The following is a 14,857-nucleotide window of genomic DNA, read 5'->3' as shown; positions in this document are numbered from 1 at the left end:
TTCAAAGACATTTGCAAAATCCACAAGGGGTCAGTGTCTTGGCAGAAATCCTCCTCCAGCGCTGAGGAACACAGGCATGGCCTCAGCTCCAGGATGTTTTTAATACTCCAAGACAAGGGCAGGATTTGTGGGGGCAGGGGGTTGATTTTGATGTTTCTCCCTGCCTCCCTTTTTAATGAAAAAAAGCAAGTCAAGCAGCAATTCTGCTTTGCTGCACTGTTTTTCTGCTTCGGCACGGGTGACCTCTGAGGAGTGGGAGAGCCCTGGAGGGGGATGCTGACCTTGGACCTGCCCTGCTCAACCAGGGCAGATGCTGGGGCCGGGCAGGGAGAGGGCTCAGCCCCAGCAGCTTTCCCAGTGCTCAGAAACATCCCCTGTGGGGTGAGGGCAGTGCCACAAAGGGACAGTGGGATCACAGCCCCTCGGATTCACTCAGTCCCTCCATACTGGTGCAGCTCCATGGTGAGCTCAGGGCTCTCCATGGTTTCCTCGTGCTCCCCAGTTTGGTGGAGTCACCCCCACCGTGCCTGGGGACATCAGCCAGCCTGGGCATGGGGCAGGATGGGGCAAGGCGAGGCTGTGCAGAGAAGTGGAAAAGGGTCAGAACACCCCAAACCTCAGCCCAAACCCACATCCCACTGCAGGGCCGGTGTTGCACTGAACTCGTGCACACACAAAGCCTCAGAGCCTTAAATAAAGTCCAATCCCCACATCCTTCCCTCTCCTGATCCACCTGAGGAGTTTGATACCAACACCAGGTCTAAAGGAGGGGATGGAAACTTCAGCATCTTTAAGGTCCCTTCCAACCCAACCCATCCTATGGGGGAACAGAGCATTTCCCAGCCATCTCAGAACAACGGCTCCAGAGGTGTTTCTGAAATTAATGAACATGTCCAGTGTTGCTGCAGAAGTTTTCATTTTCTACCATGTAAGAAGTAGGCTGAGCTTTCCAAGTCCATCTGCTGCATTTTCCTGCCCACATGGAGGATTCAGAGTTGTTTTGCTGATTTTCCATTGGCTCAGGAGCTGCTGCTCCAAGAGGTGATGCCCAGAGGCCTCACAAGCCTTGACTTGGTCTCCCTTTCTCAGGTGTGTGGCACCAAATCAGCCCAAACCCCCAGGAGGGGTCTCTGAGGGGCAACTGTGGGTTGGTGAGAGAGGAAGGATTGCCCAAGTGTTACTCAAGGAGCAGCTCTGACCTCCCTCCCTCCCTACACCACCACTTATCTTGGAGGAAACATTTCACAACATCACATTAAAAAATGTGCTTTTTTCCAGCACTTTCTTTTATATTTAATAAACTAAAGTTTATTACCATTAAGCTGCTATCAAAAGCCTTCTGGAAACCTCATCTCAGCTTGTCTAATTTCAGGCTAAAAAGCTCCAACCATGTTGGTTAACTCCAAAAAATCACCACGCAACCCCTTTCATCTTGCTTGATCCCAGCCCACGTGCACATTTTTGTGAGAAGTTTCCTGAGCAGGAATTAGAGGCTATCGAATTTTTTTAAGGGAAAAGCAATAGTGAGCTCAGCTGCCATCAGGGCACCACACACTCAAAGCCACTGCAGGTGCTGGGAGACCCCTGCCCAAGTTCCTACCCATGCACTGCAGTTCCATGGGTTACTGATCCCAACAGCAGCACAAATCCTGCTTCTCTAACCCCAGCACAGGGGACAGCTCTGACCCAGCTGGGTGATATCTCTGATTTCAGGGATTGGTAAAACTGGGAAGCAGAGAGAAAGAAAGTTCTCCCATCACATCCCCACAGATGGAGGGCAGTGTCAGAGGCTCCTTGCAGCCACTTTCTGCAGCAGAGCATGGATCCTTTCGGGGATTTCTCTGCCAACACAACCAGCTGGAGGAGGGGAGGATTTGCCCTCATGAAGCAGCAGAAGCCACGACCAGAGAGGATCTCATGAAGCAGGAACACAGCTCAGCAGGGACTTTCCTGGTGGGAGATTCTGAGAGCAAAGTAGAACATCCCTTGTGACCACCCCCGTGCACCTGCTCCTGCAAGGGCTGCAAAGAGATCTCCTGCAGACCCAGCACCAAACCTCACATCCAGGAATTCACAAGTTGGGCAGCTCCAAGAAGCAATAATGGGTTAATTATGGACTTGCCAAAGCTATTTCTAAACTACTGCTGTGACACAAGGGCTGCAGAAGCTGTCCCAGCACCAGCTTCCCTGGACTGACGGTCCCACTCAATCCCCACCATGAGAGCTGCACCATGGGCTGGCTCACAGAGTCCTCAGAAGAAAGAGAGAAACATGCTGAATTCCCCAGCATTTGAATCACGGAAGTGTTTGCCAAGAATGGGCCTCCCTCGTTACAGTTTTATAATTCTTCAGTGCTCTCAGCCCCGCTCAGACCCTGTTTGGGTAATAATTAACTGTTCCCAGCGCTCGGCGCCTGCTCCGTGCAGCCCTGCCTGCTCCAGCTTGGCACTCAGACCTTCAAAATTAACAGCACTGAGAAGTTTATTTCTGTTAATTATGCTATTTTGGAAGGAAAAGAGGAAGGAAAGCAATTTCCAGAGACATGTGGGGGGTTTCTTCTCACCCTTCCCCCCAGCATCCTTCAGGAGAAGGCACTTCACAGCCACCATGGAGCTCCCCCAGAAATGGGTTGTGGTTTCAATTCTGCATCCCCAAAGCGAACACAGATCCCTGCTGCCAGGGGAGGAGGCCCAGCACTGCTCCACACAGAGCCCACAGAGCCCTCGGGGGGTGGTGATTCAGTTCCCTTCTCACAAGGGTTTGTGCCACCAGCCTGGAGAGCCTCGTGTCCCAAATGCCACCCACAACCTGCCTCGCCCAGTGCTGAGACTGAGACCATCAGAGATGGACAATGACTGAGGATGTTGGATGGAAGAGACCAGCAGGGACAAGGTGCAGAATCTTCTCCCTCCAAAACCTGCAAGGGAAGCTCTGGGAACTCTTCCCTTTGCTTCCATCCCTGTTCTCTCCCACTGCACATGCTCTTCCCTGGGATGCCAGGCTGGAGGGCACAGAGCCAGGCTGTGACCTGCTGCCACTGCTGCAGAGTGACACAGACAAGTCATCAAAAATGTTCTGTGGCCATTTCATTTGGTTCCTGCCCCATCATGGGGTGCAGAAACATTGGGGACCAAGCAAGTGCCACTGTCTCCTGCACCACTATCACACATTCTATGGCACTGGCAATTTCAAAACCCATCTTGGACATTCTGGGAAAAGGCAAGAGATCAGAGACACTTTATTATTAAAAGAAAATTTAAAAATCAACCAATAAAGGAGTTTCTGTGAGTGTTTCACATGGAGAGAACAATCTCCTTTCCTCTTTCCTGCGTCACAGGTTGGTGTCCACTCTGTCAGCACAGTGGAGCACCCAGACAGTCCCACTACACCTGGCACAAGGCCATCAGCTTCTCACCCAACCCAAACTGGCAGCTGGAGGGTGCTGAGGCTCCCAGCACTGCCAGGGCTGTGGAGGGAAGGAGCTGGGAAGCACCAACACACAGAGGAGGAACCTCTGAGGAAACTCCTGGCAGCAGTTTTAAAGCAACAAGGAAACCACGAGCTCTGGGGTTCCTTTCCGTGACCACAGGATAGGGAGATGCCACCAGTCCATGGCCCTGGCATTCCCAGACCAGCTCCCAGTGCCAGTGGTAGCCCCTCCCACAGATGTGATCACACCAAACAATCCCATAAACAGCATCCAGATGTGATCTAGGAGGCTCCATAAACCTTCTCCTGACAATGGTGCCCAGAAGGATTTGGAAAGCTGACAGAAAGCTTTGAAGTTTTATGCAATGGGCTTTGGACATCCACAGCAACAGCTCTATCATCCCATCCCACCAGGCTGAGCACCCTTCCCACATCCCAAGTGCTGCTAGGACAGGAAACATGAGCCTGACACTTGCTGCGTTCGGGAACTGGGGAGCTTGGAGGCTGCTCCGCCCTTTATCTCCATCCTGGGGGGCTGGAAATCACCCTGGCATTACCCGAGGAAGGCAGCACTTAGGACATTTCCTCCACGTCCCTGTCCAGGCTGAAAATACTGTGGGAAAAATTATTCCCAGAAAAAAATTGGTAGCTCCAAGCCTGGCCCGGCAGTGAGCGGAAAGCGAGAGGCAGGAAAAGCAGCGGAGCAGCCCTTCCCAAATCCAGAGAGGAGCTCGGGGGGGGGTCATTTCGCAGCTGAGTTTCCTTAGGAAACACGGGAATGAGCCACCCTGCCTGTCCATCCCCACAATTCCTGAACCACTGCCTTGCTTTTAACCAAAACTGTGTGAGGATGAGCCGTTGCCAGACATTCCATGGGGCCTGACGTGCCATCCCACACCCCCTTCCTGTCCCTGCGCAGGGAGACGCAGCAGCAGGAACAAAACCCTGCTTTAAAAAGGAACTGCAAGAGATGTGCCAGCCCCAAAGCCCATAACCAGAGCCTGCATCTTCTCAGGCAAGCAGGAAAATCCAACCTCCAGGTGCAATTCCATGGCAGCTGGAGCCCCCAAGCCCCTCCTCAACTAACACCTTTATTTTCTCCGACGCTTTGCCTCTCCGCCAGCCTCCACAAGTGGGACACACTTCCCACCACCCTCCCAGAGCTCCATCCCACTTCTCCAAGGTCCATTTTCAGCTTCGTCCCCCTCAGCCCCATGTCCCCCTGAGCCAGGGCTGGAGGGAGGCTGAGAGAGTCACATTTCCCCAAGAAATTCCGGGAAAAGTGCTCCTGCTTTTAATGAGAAGATTTTTTTTTTTTTTCCTCTGCTCTCTTCCATAGCCAAGCTAATAAAAATGGAAAGCAATAAAAAATTCCAGCAGAAGGGAGGTGCGGGGGAGGAGCAAAGGGAAGATACCACTCACTGAAAACTATCCTAAACAGAAGATAATTAGCCACATATATTCCAGAAAGAATAGGAACAGTATATGCAATTATTGGGAATGCACACTTTAAGAGCATTTGCCAAAAATGCCTGTTTTTATTAAAAAGGAATGGTTTCACAAAGGCCCAACTGTAAGAAAGGTTGTAATTTGCCCAAATAAAACTTAATTTGATCCATGAAATAGCTGTGGTTTATTGTGTAATATATGTGCTATGTGTTTTAATTTAATAGAATCCAATATAATTGTAAGCCAGTCGAGTTTCAGAGCAATTTTGGGTTGTTCCCACAGTGTGCAGAGCACAGATGCCACTTTGTGCATCGCACCAGCACATCCATAAATCAGGAATATAGGAAGGATTATCCACAAAGCAGCAAGTAATGCCTCATCACACTCCAGGCAGAAATTACGACCTTTGAGGGAAGCAAAAGGAGTTATTTACAGGAAGTAACTCTGGATGCTCTGCACTCAACCAGGCTCCTGGATGCAGTTTCAGGGTGCTGGACCAGCCCCAGATGTCACCCAGCAGCCTGTGGTGCTGTGGGTCCCCCATTGCAGAGCCAGGTACCCCCAGCTCACTTCAAGTGAGGGGAGATGGAGGTGAATCCTTATTTTTGCTTTCTAGGAAGCTTGTGGTCCATATTGGCCATCAAGGAGACCAGATCTGTGTTCTCCCACCAGGCAGTTCCTGCTCCCAAACAGCTCAGGGCAGGAGGGACACGCTGGGAGGACGCACCAGGACCTCTCATCCCCCAGCACAGCTCTGCAGCTACCCAGCTCCCATTTCCTTAAAAAGCTGAGCTTAAAGCAGTCAGGGAGCAGCAGATTCAGCACCAGCCACTCTCCCCAAGCCCCCAGGCTGCACCAGCAGCAGCTCCCCACAGTCAGCTCCTGCCACAAGGCATTTACCTGGACAAGACATTTTGTCCTGGTGTTTGTCAGGGAAAACCCCCACAACCTGCTCTGGCTCCTGAGGCTCATCCCACACCCCTGAGAGGCACCAGCAGCTGCATCCCCTGACCCAGGACCAGCCTGTTAAAGTTCTTCCTCCACTCCAGTCCCACCCCAGAGCAGGCAGAGCCTGAGCCTGGAGGGCCACAGAAGGTTTGGGAAGCACAGGTAGGTGTGTGAGCAGCTCTGCTGCTCTGTTAAAGGCATTAACCCACATCCCAAAGAGCTGGAGACGTTCCACCACTCACAGCCCATGAGGCCAAGCAGCATCACACCCCCCAGGAAACCTCCACCTCCTTCCTCTCCACCAACAATGACTGTTTTCTTTTCCCTTGGTAGCCCACGCGTGGCAGGCAATATCCAGTTTTGAATTATGCATTGAACAAGCCCCTCTGCTTTTACAGGAGATAAAGCCCTGAGAAGAAGGATTATGGCCTGAAGACTGGCAGCCCCTGTAAAACTGCAGCTAAACCTGTGCCACAAAGGGATCTCGGCCTCTCTTTTTAAGAAGAGCTGAGAGTGGGTGAATTTAACATTAATTTCTTTTCCATTCTGGCTGGTAGAAAGCATTTCTCAGTCACAGCAGCAATGAAAGTCAAGGACAGGGATGATGAATGTCTGCTCACAGGAGGAGCAGCAGCCTCTGGGACACAGCAGCAACTGGCTGCTCCTCCCCAGCCCAGTGCACAGTTTTAAAACCCACTATTGCTAAATTAAGAGGATCTTATCAAATAAACACTATACACCAAAACCTGCAAGGACTCAGGTCCAATACTAGAATTATTAATTCAGGACTTCCACTGGAGTGGATATGGGGTGTATTTGGCACAGGGAAGCCACAAACTGCGCAGCCTTCAGCCCCTTGCTTGCACCCATCACACCAGGAGAATCCAGCTGATGCCTCCACCAAAGCCTTGGCACTCACAGCAAAAGGTGTCCAGCGAGTTTCACTGCTTCAGCACCACCTTGGAACATCTCCCCATCCCACCACCCCCACAGATGATCCATAAAGCAGCTGGGTGAGTCAGGCCACGCATCCCAGGCTTTGCTGCAGCATCAAGATCTGACTCCTCACTGCCAAGGCAATCTGAGGGCTGTGGTCTGGGGCAGCTCCACCTGAGGAGTCACTGCCTTGGAGGGGTGACTCCCACCAGCCAGAGCCCAGCTGAGGCACCAAACCCACGCAACAGCCCTGTCCTGCAACAAACCATCACCTCTGCACAGCCACTAATAAGCCAGAGCAGCTCCAGGGTCAGTGCCTGGCTGAGGCCCTTCAGCATAAGGACAAAGATGTGTTTGCTCAGGGATTCACTGCCCTGGGTCTGAGTGGTGCTCCAGACACCCAGCCTTGGCACTAAAGAGCAGTAAAGGCAGCTCCCTGAGCTCAGTCTGGCCCCATGGCGCAGCACAATCGGTGTTCCAGCACTGCTACTGAGAAAAAAAACCCTCACTTCCCCACTGCACTGCCCAAAACATCCCTTGGGGATTTGTAACCACAGGGGTGACCCAACAGCCTTCTCAGAACAAAGCCGAGCCAGCTCCAGCTGAGAAGGAGCCACACAGACCCTACAGCAGCTCCCCAGCCCCGAGGCACCCACAGCAGCCTCAGGAGCTCGGACCAAGCACAGCCCAGCAGCCTCCTGCCAAGGGGGTACTTTAATTTGTACCCTTACAATGCTGTAACACCACACAGACCTTAAAGGAACAACGGAGAAAGTGCCACTTACCTCGGGTGTTGGGAGACCACAATTCCTTCAGGAAGTAGGAAAAACCCCACTTGGAAAAGCTTAGGAGGCTGCTCAAGAAAGAAGGGAAAAGATTGTGGCCATCCTGCTTTTATAGGGGCTGGGGCAGATGGGCAAACAGCAGCAGCTGTGGGTGCAGCACAGCAGAGACCCATCAGCTCATTAATCAAACCCAACCACGTCCAGCTGCTCCTGCAAACCGGGCAGGGAATCAACTCCCCTGTCCCCATGAAGTGCCCTTCACCCACAGTCACCCCAGGGGCTGCTCCAGGTGCCAGTTCCCAGCCCCCAGGTCCAAACCCGGTGTGGGGGATGCACAGGGGAGGCTCCAGCTGAGCTCTGAGAGGGTCCAGTGTGAAGTTCAATAGCTTTGAAGTCCTAAAGCTCCTTCAAAGAGTTCCAAGTTTCAGTGATTATAAGTTATTAAAGGGGCAAAATGAGACTGAAAAGGATACTTGATGTCTTATTTCATTGCCTCACCATAAAATCCTTTTTTATTCCCTTTAAAGCCCTGCTGTCAACTGAAATAAAACTCCAGATTTATTCCTGGGGAGGCACATGAGTAATGAAAAAAGGAGAATTAAGTGCCATCAGTGGATTGCACAAGGGAAATCCCAGAGTTAACCCTCAAATCCATCCTTGGTGCTATTTTGTCCAAAATATGGATGGGTAGAAAGTGGAAAATGATGGCACTGCTGCATGAAGAGGAGGAGAACAGGGAGCAAAGGTGTGAATGCGGTGGTGGGAAATGCTGGGAAAAAGAAAAGGAAACAAAGGAAACAGGAAGAAGCACCTTTTGCTGGTGCTTCCCAGGTAACATGAGGACAGCATTAACAAAAATCTCTTTAAAAAGTTCCCAAAACATAAAAATGGCCTCTTGATTGACTGTGTGAAAGCGATACAGTGAGGGAGGTGGGTGGTTTGGCAGGACCCACCAAACCTAAGCCAAAGGGATAAAAAAACCCCTGCAAAGCTCTTGAAAGCTGCTTTAAATGAGAGTGACATGTTTTGACACCGATCCCGAAGAATGGCTGTAACACAAACAAAAATTAATGATGTCAAGTATTATACTGATGCTGCAGGAATTCAACCAATGTGGTCCCAATTAAACATCAAATATGGTTATAATTTGAAAAATGACTCCAGGAATGTCATTGCGACATTCCCTGCTCGGGTCTCTCCCAGCATCCGCCCAGGTCGCTGTTTCCCTGTGGGATGCAGCCCCCACCTTCCTCCATCCCTGGAAGTGTCCAAGGCCAAGCTGGACGGGGCTTGGAGCACCCTGGGATGGTGGAAGGTGTCCCTGCCCATGGCAGGGGGTGGAATGGGATGAGCTTTAAAAGTCCTTCTAACTTGAACCATTCCAGGGTTCCAGGATTCTGTGATTTCCCATCCTCACTCATGGCTGTGGCAGGAACACCAAGTCCAGATGCCAAAAAGCATGACACGCACCAGGAGGGCTTTTGAGTAGTAAATTTAGGTCCTATTTAACTCTTTGATGTCTCATTGCATCTTTTTCTCTGGAAATATAAAGGTGACAAAAATATCCTTTGCAGCCTTGAAAGCTTCCCAATCACTGGGCTCCAGAGGCTGGGTTTTTATGGAAATCAGAGGTACAGGGATTTGTAGAACTCTAGGACTTGGCAGGGCTACTCCCTGGCAATAAATAACTTCCTTGACCAAGCAAAGCCTGTGTCCAACCTGCCCCTGCCAGGCCCAGCACAAGTCAGCAGAGGGGCTGATTTTATCCAGGATTTCCAGGGAGAGTAAATCAGCCAGGACAGGCACAACTGACCAGGACATTTTTTTGGCTGCAGCTGCTCCTCAGAGTAAATATATTCTTCCCAAACACTCCTGGATCATTTATTGCCTGGACGACAAACTGGGAGATCTATGGGACAAAGCTGCTCACAACTCCTCCAAGGCACCTCTGCCAAGGCACTGGAGACGTTCCCGAAATCTAGGGCATGCTCCAAAGGAGGATCTACCCAAACATGAGTTGTTCAAAACCTCCATTTGTTTCTCAACCATCAAACACACATGGGACATACTGGACTCACAGACAACCCCAGGGTAAGGCCGATAATCCAAACTGGTCCTGCTGGGCAGCTTTGTGGCCATGGAATATTCTGCTTTTCTGATACCCACTGATAAGCACTGATGAAAAATCATTTGTGCAAACATGGACGTGCACCCTCACCACGTTCCCACCACATTTTATGTTATCAGAGAGATCAGAGAGCCCTGAGTGAGAACAGCTATGGGAGAGCTACCTCTCACCTCCTCCCAGTGCTCCCTGGCTCTCCAACTGGCCTCCCTCACCCTCACCTTGGAGCCAGCTGCAGCCTTCCAACTCATTTATTAGTTTTCCAGGGTCCTGGCTGAGATGGGAGACAGCAGCTGCCCTCTGGAACCCCCTGACTGCTGCCAGCTTCAGCGGGGGGGGGAAGAAAAAAGACAATTAAATCCCCCCCCATAATGCGAATACTTTATTATCAATGAGTGACTGGTATTAGCTTTTTGTCTGGGTATTAATAATATTTCAAAAAACCATACATCAAAATTAGGGCTTTCTCCTATTTTTGCTGTATAATTTTTCTTTGTTTTTTTTTTTTTTTTTTAAAAATCTGTATTGAAAGAATTATATAAGCCAAAGTGCATTTTCTGTTTTTTGTCCATATACACATTGCACCATACATAAATAATTACATTGTAAAAATGACTCCATAATTACAAGTATAATATATATTTTCATATAATATATAAAACTTTATATTAAATCTAGGTAGATGATATTTGGGATAGTCTGTGTCTTTTTTTTTTTTTTTTTGTGTGTGTGTGGTTTTTTTTTTTGTTGTTCTCCTTTTGCCAGAGGCTGACCGTTATCGGTTGTTGCTGAGTAAGATCTCCAGCCAACAAGGACACGACGTGATGAACTGTCTGGAATAACACGGCCCCCAGCCCTTGGCGAAGCTGATCCGGACGCTGTTGGGGTCGTAGGGCCCGTCTGCATAATCCAGCTCGGCCGTGTGCTGCAGCAGGCAGGACTTCTCGTAGTCAAACACCTTGATGGAGTAGCCCGGCATCACCTTGCGCACGATCAGAGTCCTACAGTTGGGGATGTCCAGTGTCGGGGAGTTGACGAAGATGGGATGCTCGCTGCGGTTGTAGGCCCACACCCCGTCCGGTTCCTTGCTCAGTAAAATCCCGTAGCCGATTTTACTTCGAGTCCTTCTCACAGTCTCGCTCCTGTTGTCCAGGTTTAGCTGTCCGAGGCAGAAGCCGTTTCCTTGAGGTAGGTCATAGAAGATACTGACAGACTGTTCGTACACTGTGTAGAGGCGGCCCACGCGCGTCCGGTGCTCCCAGTAGGCCACGTTGCACCAATGGCTCCTCTTCACGGCATCGGGCGACGTGCTGGCGTCTGTGGGGAGACAGAGAGAGTCAGGAGTGCTGGGATCACCTGGGAAACGACAGGGATGGAGGCTGGGAAACAGCTCCTCCTCCTCATCAGCTTTGCTCAGTGAGAACTGAACTTGTGCTCAACCCAAACCTTGTGTTCAACATAAACTTCATGTTCAACCCAAAGATGGTGCTCAACCCACACCTTGTGTTCAACACAAACTTCACACTGAACTCAAAATTTGTGTTCAGGTCAAAACTTGTATTCAGCTCCAAACATGTATTTAACCCAAAGTTTGTGCTCAACCTAAAACTTGCGTTCAACACAACCTTCATGTTCTACCTAGTATTTGTGTTCAACTCAAATGTGTATTTAACCCAAAGTTCGTGCTCAACCCAAAACCTGTGCTCAACCCAAAACTTGTGTTCAACACAAATTTCATGCTCAACCCAAAATTTGTGTCCAAGCCAGAATCTGTATTTAACCTAAAATTTGTGTTCATTGCAAAAGTTCTATTAACCTGAAATCTGTGCTCAACCCAAAACTTGTGCTCAACCCAAAGTCCATCTTCATCTCAAAGCTTGTGTTCAACCCAAATACTGTCTTCAGTTACATCAAATGCCACCAAGACCGGCAGCTCAAGCCCAGGCTGGAGACCCCACAGGGCGCCCACCATCTCCCATGAGCTCAGCACATCTTCCTCTCTCCAATTTAATGTCCAACCCTGCATCCAGCAGCTGGGCCCCCGTGCCCTCAGGATATCTGCATTCCTCCCACCGGAGCCGGCACAGACACTGCCCCAGTGTTGCTCTGCCAGCCCTGAGCCTGGCGGCAGCACTGTGCTCCTGTATCCCCACTTTCCAAGCCCAACTTGTGCCGAGCTGACCCCAGGGGCATGTCCAGGACGTGCCTGGATGAGTGACCCGCCGGGTGTCTCCGCTGTGTAATATTCTCTGACAGCGATGCTGATGTTCCCATGGGGAACATGAAATCTGAGGAAGTGCTTCATGCCAAGGGGGAGTAGCTGCTATGAACTATACATGTCCTTCTAAAAACCCATTGGAACTCTCTCCAGACAATGAGAAACGTCTCTTCTTTCTAGGAATTACAGTCAGGGAAGACGGGAGGGACACAGGCTGCCAGAAATCTGTTTAATCTATGATGCCTCCAGAATTTATGATGTCTCCAGAAGGAAGACAGGAAAAGAAGGAGCCCCAAAGAGGGCAAATTAACCACTTGCTGAACATCATTCCTGCTCCTACCACACCGGTTAACAGAAAACCGCCGTGGAATTTCCAGCAAGGAGCTCTGCTCCGAGCCAGCCGCGCTCCGTGGCCGGCATTAAGCTCCTTGACAATCCCTCACGCGCCCGCGGCCTGCTGACCCCGGTGCCTCCGTGCCATCATGTCCCATTAACTTGCCCACGGGGTGATGCCATTATTTTGCTCCAGAGCCCCCATTGACACACCGGATTTCAGGCACAGCCCTCTGGCCCTGCTTCTTTTCAGCTCAAATTACCCCGGAGGGGACCGGGCTCCCCTCCCCATTAACCAGCTTTGAATTAAGCAGCTTTGTTGGAGTTTAACTGGAGTTGTAACTATACAAATTTAAGGGGAGGGCCACGGGGGAGGGGGTGACGGGGCAGGCAGGGAGGCAGCAGGATGCCCTTTGCTGTGGGCAATGCTCATCAGCCTGAACCAACCCCTTCACCCACCACAGGCCACATTTTTGTGGACACCATCTCAGTCCATCCCCCTGCCATCGACAGGGCCAACTTCCACTAAACCAGGGTGCTCAGAGACCCATCCATCTTCCAAAGCATCCAGTTTCCACAGTCATCTCTTCCCTGGAACATCCTGCAGATGCTCCCACTGCCTTTCCAAAGCTCTCTCCAAATGCTGAGTTTTGCTGTTGTCCCACTCAAGTGGTCTGGGGGCTACAGACCAGCTCAGGGCCTTCCATGTGCCGGGGCCGGAGGCTGGTAGCAATTACTGAGCTCCGCATCTGTTTAACCTCCCAATCTCCTCAAAGCCCTCCATGCCCTACTTTGGTTTTGTCATTTCATTTTTGAGAAACTACTGCTCCGCCCCTGCATTTCCCTTACAGATTAAGGATGGGACAGCTTCAAACCTCCAGTGTCCCCAGCAGCTCAATTAATCTGGGGAACAGTCAGCAATAAACATTTAAATAGGAGTTTCCCATGGTTTACTGCAAATTAATATATGAGGTGGGGAAAGCAAAGAAAGCAAAGCCAGGAGGAAAACAGTGCCTATCCTACAAGAATATCATGCTGGAGGTGCCACCAGCCCTGGTACCATCTCTGCTTTACAGGAACTTGGAATTATCTAGGCAAAATCATCAATGAAAACAGGGGAAGGGCTTTTTACACCTCCTGCTTTCACATGCATCTGAAATAGCCTCATTAAAAGTGCTTCCATGCAACTTATGGCAGGAACTTCACTCCATCCGTCCATCCATCCATCCATCCATCCATGAGTGCATCCCCCTGCAAATGTGCTCCTCATCTCTGTCATCCCACAGCTCCTGCCTGGCAGTGACAGCTCTGCCAGCTCAAAGCACTCCTGGAGATGTCCTGTGCTTCTTCAAACAGGTGAGGACGTGAGTTTTAGGTAACTACACCTCAAGAAGTGAGAAGTTTCCTTTCAATCCACTTCTTCTGGCCAGGGGAGAGAAAAGTCTTTAAAATCCAAAAAAAGCAACCCACAGGGAAATAAAGCCCTAAAAGGGGACAGTTACAGGCCCATCTGAGCAGCCCCTGCCCGCAGGAAGCTGCCACAGGGTCCCTCTCCCAGTGCTCCCTGTGCTGTGGTGAGTTCTTCTCCCTCCTTTTATCTCCCAGTGCACTCAACCAAATCCTGCAAAGATGAACTCATCCCGCAGCCCTGACATAAAACAAGCACTTCAGCAAGCCCCCAAATCAGGGGGGCCTGTGCTGTGTCTCATCCCCTGCCAAGTATTACTTTCGCCTCCAGCTATTAGCCACTACCACTCTGCAGAGAGCAGGGGCGGCCGGCACAACACCACCTCCTCCTCCTCTGCCTTTTAAATAAATATGCCACTTTTCCCTTCTCTTTTTTTCCATGCTGCCCTTTATGCACAGACAAGAAAATCCATTTTTTGTTCTGTTTTTTCCCCCTCCCACTTCTGCTGGAACAGAGGCAGGCTTGTTAGACTTCTTTTTGAAGAAAGGAAAATATTTGAGTCCCGCAGTGGTACAGGATGGGTTTTTAACAACTATCATTGTAGGCAGCTACAACTTGTAGCAGCTCCAGAGGGGCTGGCGTCAGGGCTATCTCCTCCATCAAAGCCACCTTCATCCATCAGATGGAGGGGCTGAAACTCTGCCTCGTGTTTACTCCTTCTTCCACGTCGCTGCTTCCTCCACGGCAGCGATGCCTCGCAGCACATCCCGAAGTAAATTCAAACAATTAGAGATAAAGGAACAAGATAGGAGAATCAAACCCAGAATTTAAAGGGAAAAGCCTCCTGCATGGCTCAGGCAAAAGGAATCTGGATCTGGGAATAAATGCAGAGAGCAAACACTGTAAATCCTCTCAGCGTTAGCAGCACTGCTGCTGTCACTCCCTGCAGAGTGGAGGTAAAGAAAATAACTTGAGGTTTGAGACTGTGATTTGACAGTGTTTTATGCCAGTAAAGTTCAAAGGAGTGCTTTAAAAGAGAAAAGAAAGATGCTTTTTTCCAAAACAAAATGCTGCACAGCCCCAATGCTTGATGTTGCACTTAAAAGCAGGATGGAAAACATGGGCAGATCACGAAACACATGAAATAAATGGCTCTGATTCACTGTTTGGCTTTCCCAAAGCCACCAAACCTCCTCTCAGCAGGTCAAATGGCCCCTTCAATACAT

The 14,857-nt window shown here is 50.2% G+C and overlaps 1 protein-coding gene across 4 annotated transcripts in view; it reads right to left on the bottom strand.

Annotated features, from left to right (window-relative positions):
* The window catches only part of SMAD6 (SMAD family member 6), a 115,114-nt gene that overhangs the window by 66,451 nt on the left and 33,806 nt on the right, over positions 1-14,857 (bottom strand). For all 4 annotated transcript variants that reach the window (XM_069025286.1, XM_069025289.1, XM_069025287.1 and 1 more), the window contains exon 4: positions 7,548-10,989. In XM_069025286.1, the coding sequence (XP_068881387.1) occupies positions 10,448-10,989 (542 nt within the window). In that variant the 3' untranslated portion in view covers positions 7,548-10,447. The remainder of the gene's footprint in view (positions 1-7,547; positions 10,990-14,857) is intronic.

This window comes from Aphelocoma coerulescens, chromosome 10 (assembly GCF_041296385.1).
Source record: "Aphelocoma coerulescens isolate FSJ_1873_10779 chromosome 10, UR_Acoe_1.0, whole genome shotgun sequence".
Taxonomy (NCBI): domain Eukaryota; kingdom Metazoa; phylum Chordata; class Aves; order Passeriformes; family Corvidae; genus Aphelocoma; species Aphelocoma coerulescens.
The sequence above is the reverse complement of the archived record's forward strand: the minus strand, read 5'-3'. Positions and strand labels throughout refer to the sequence as shown.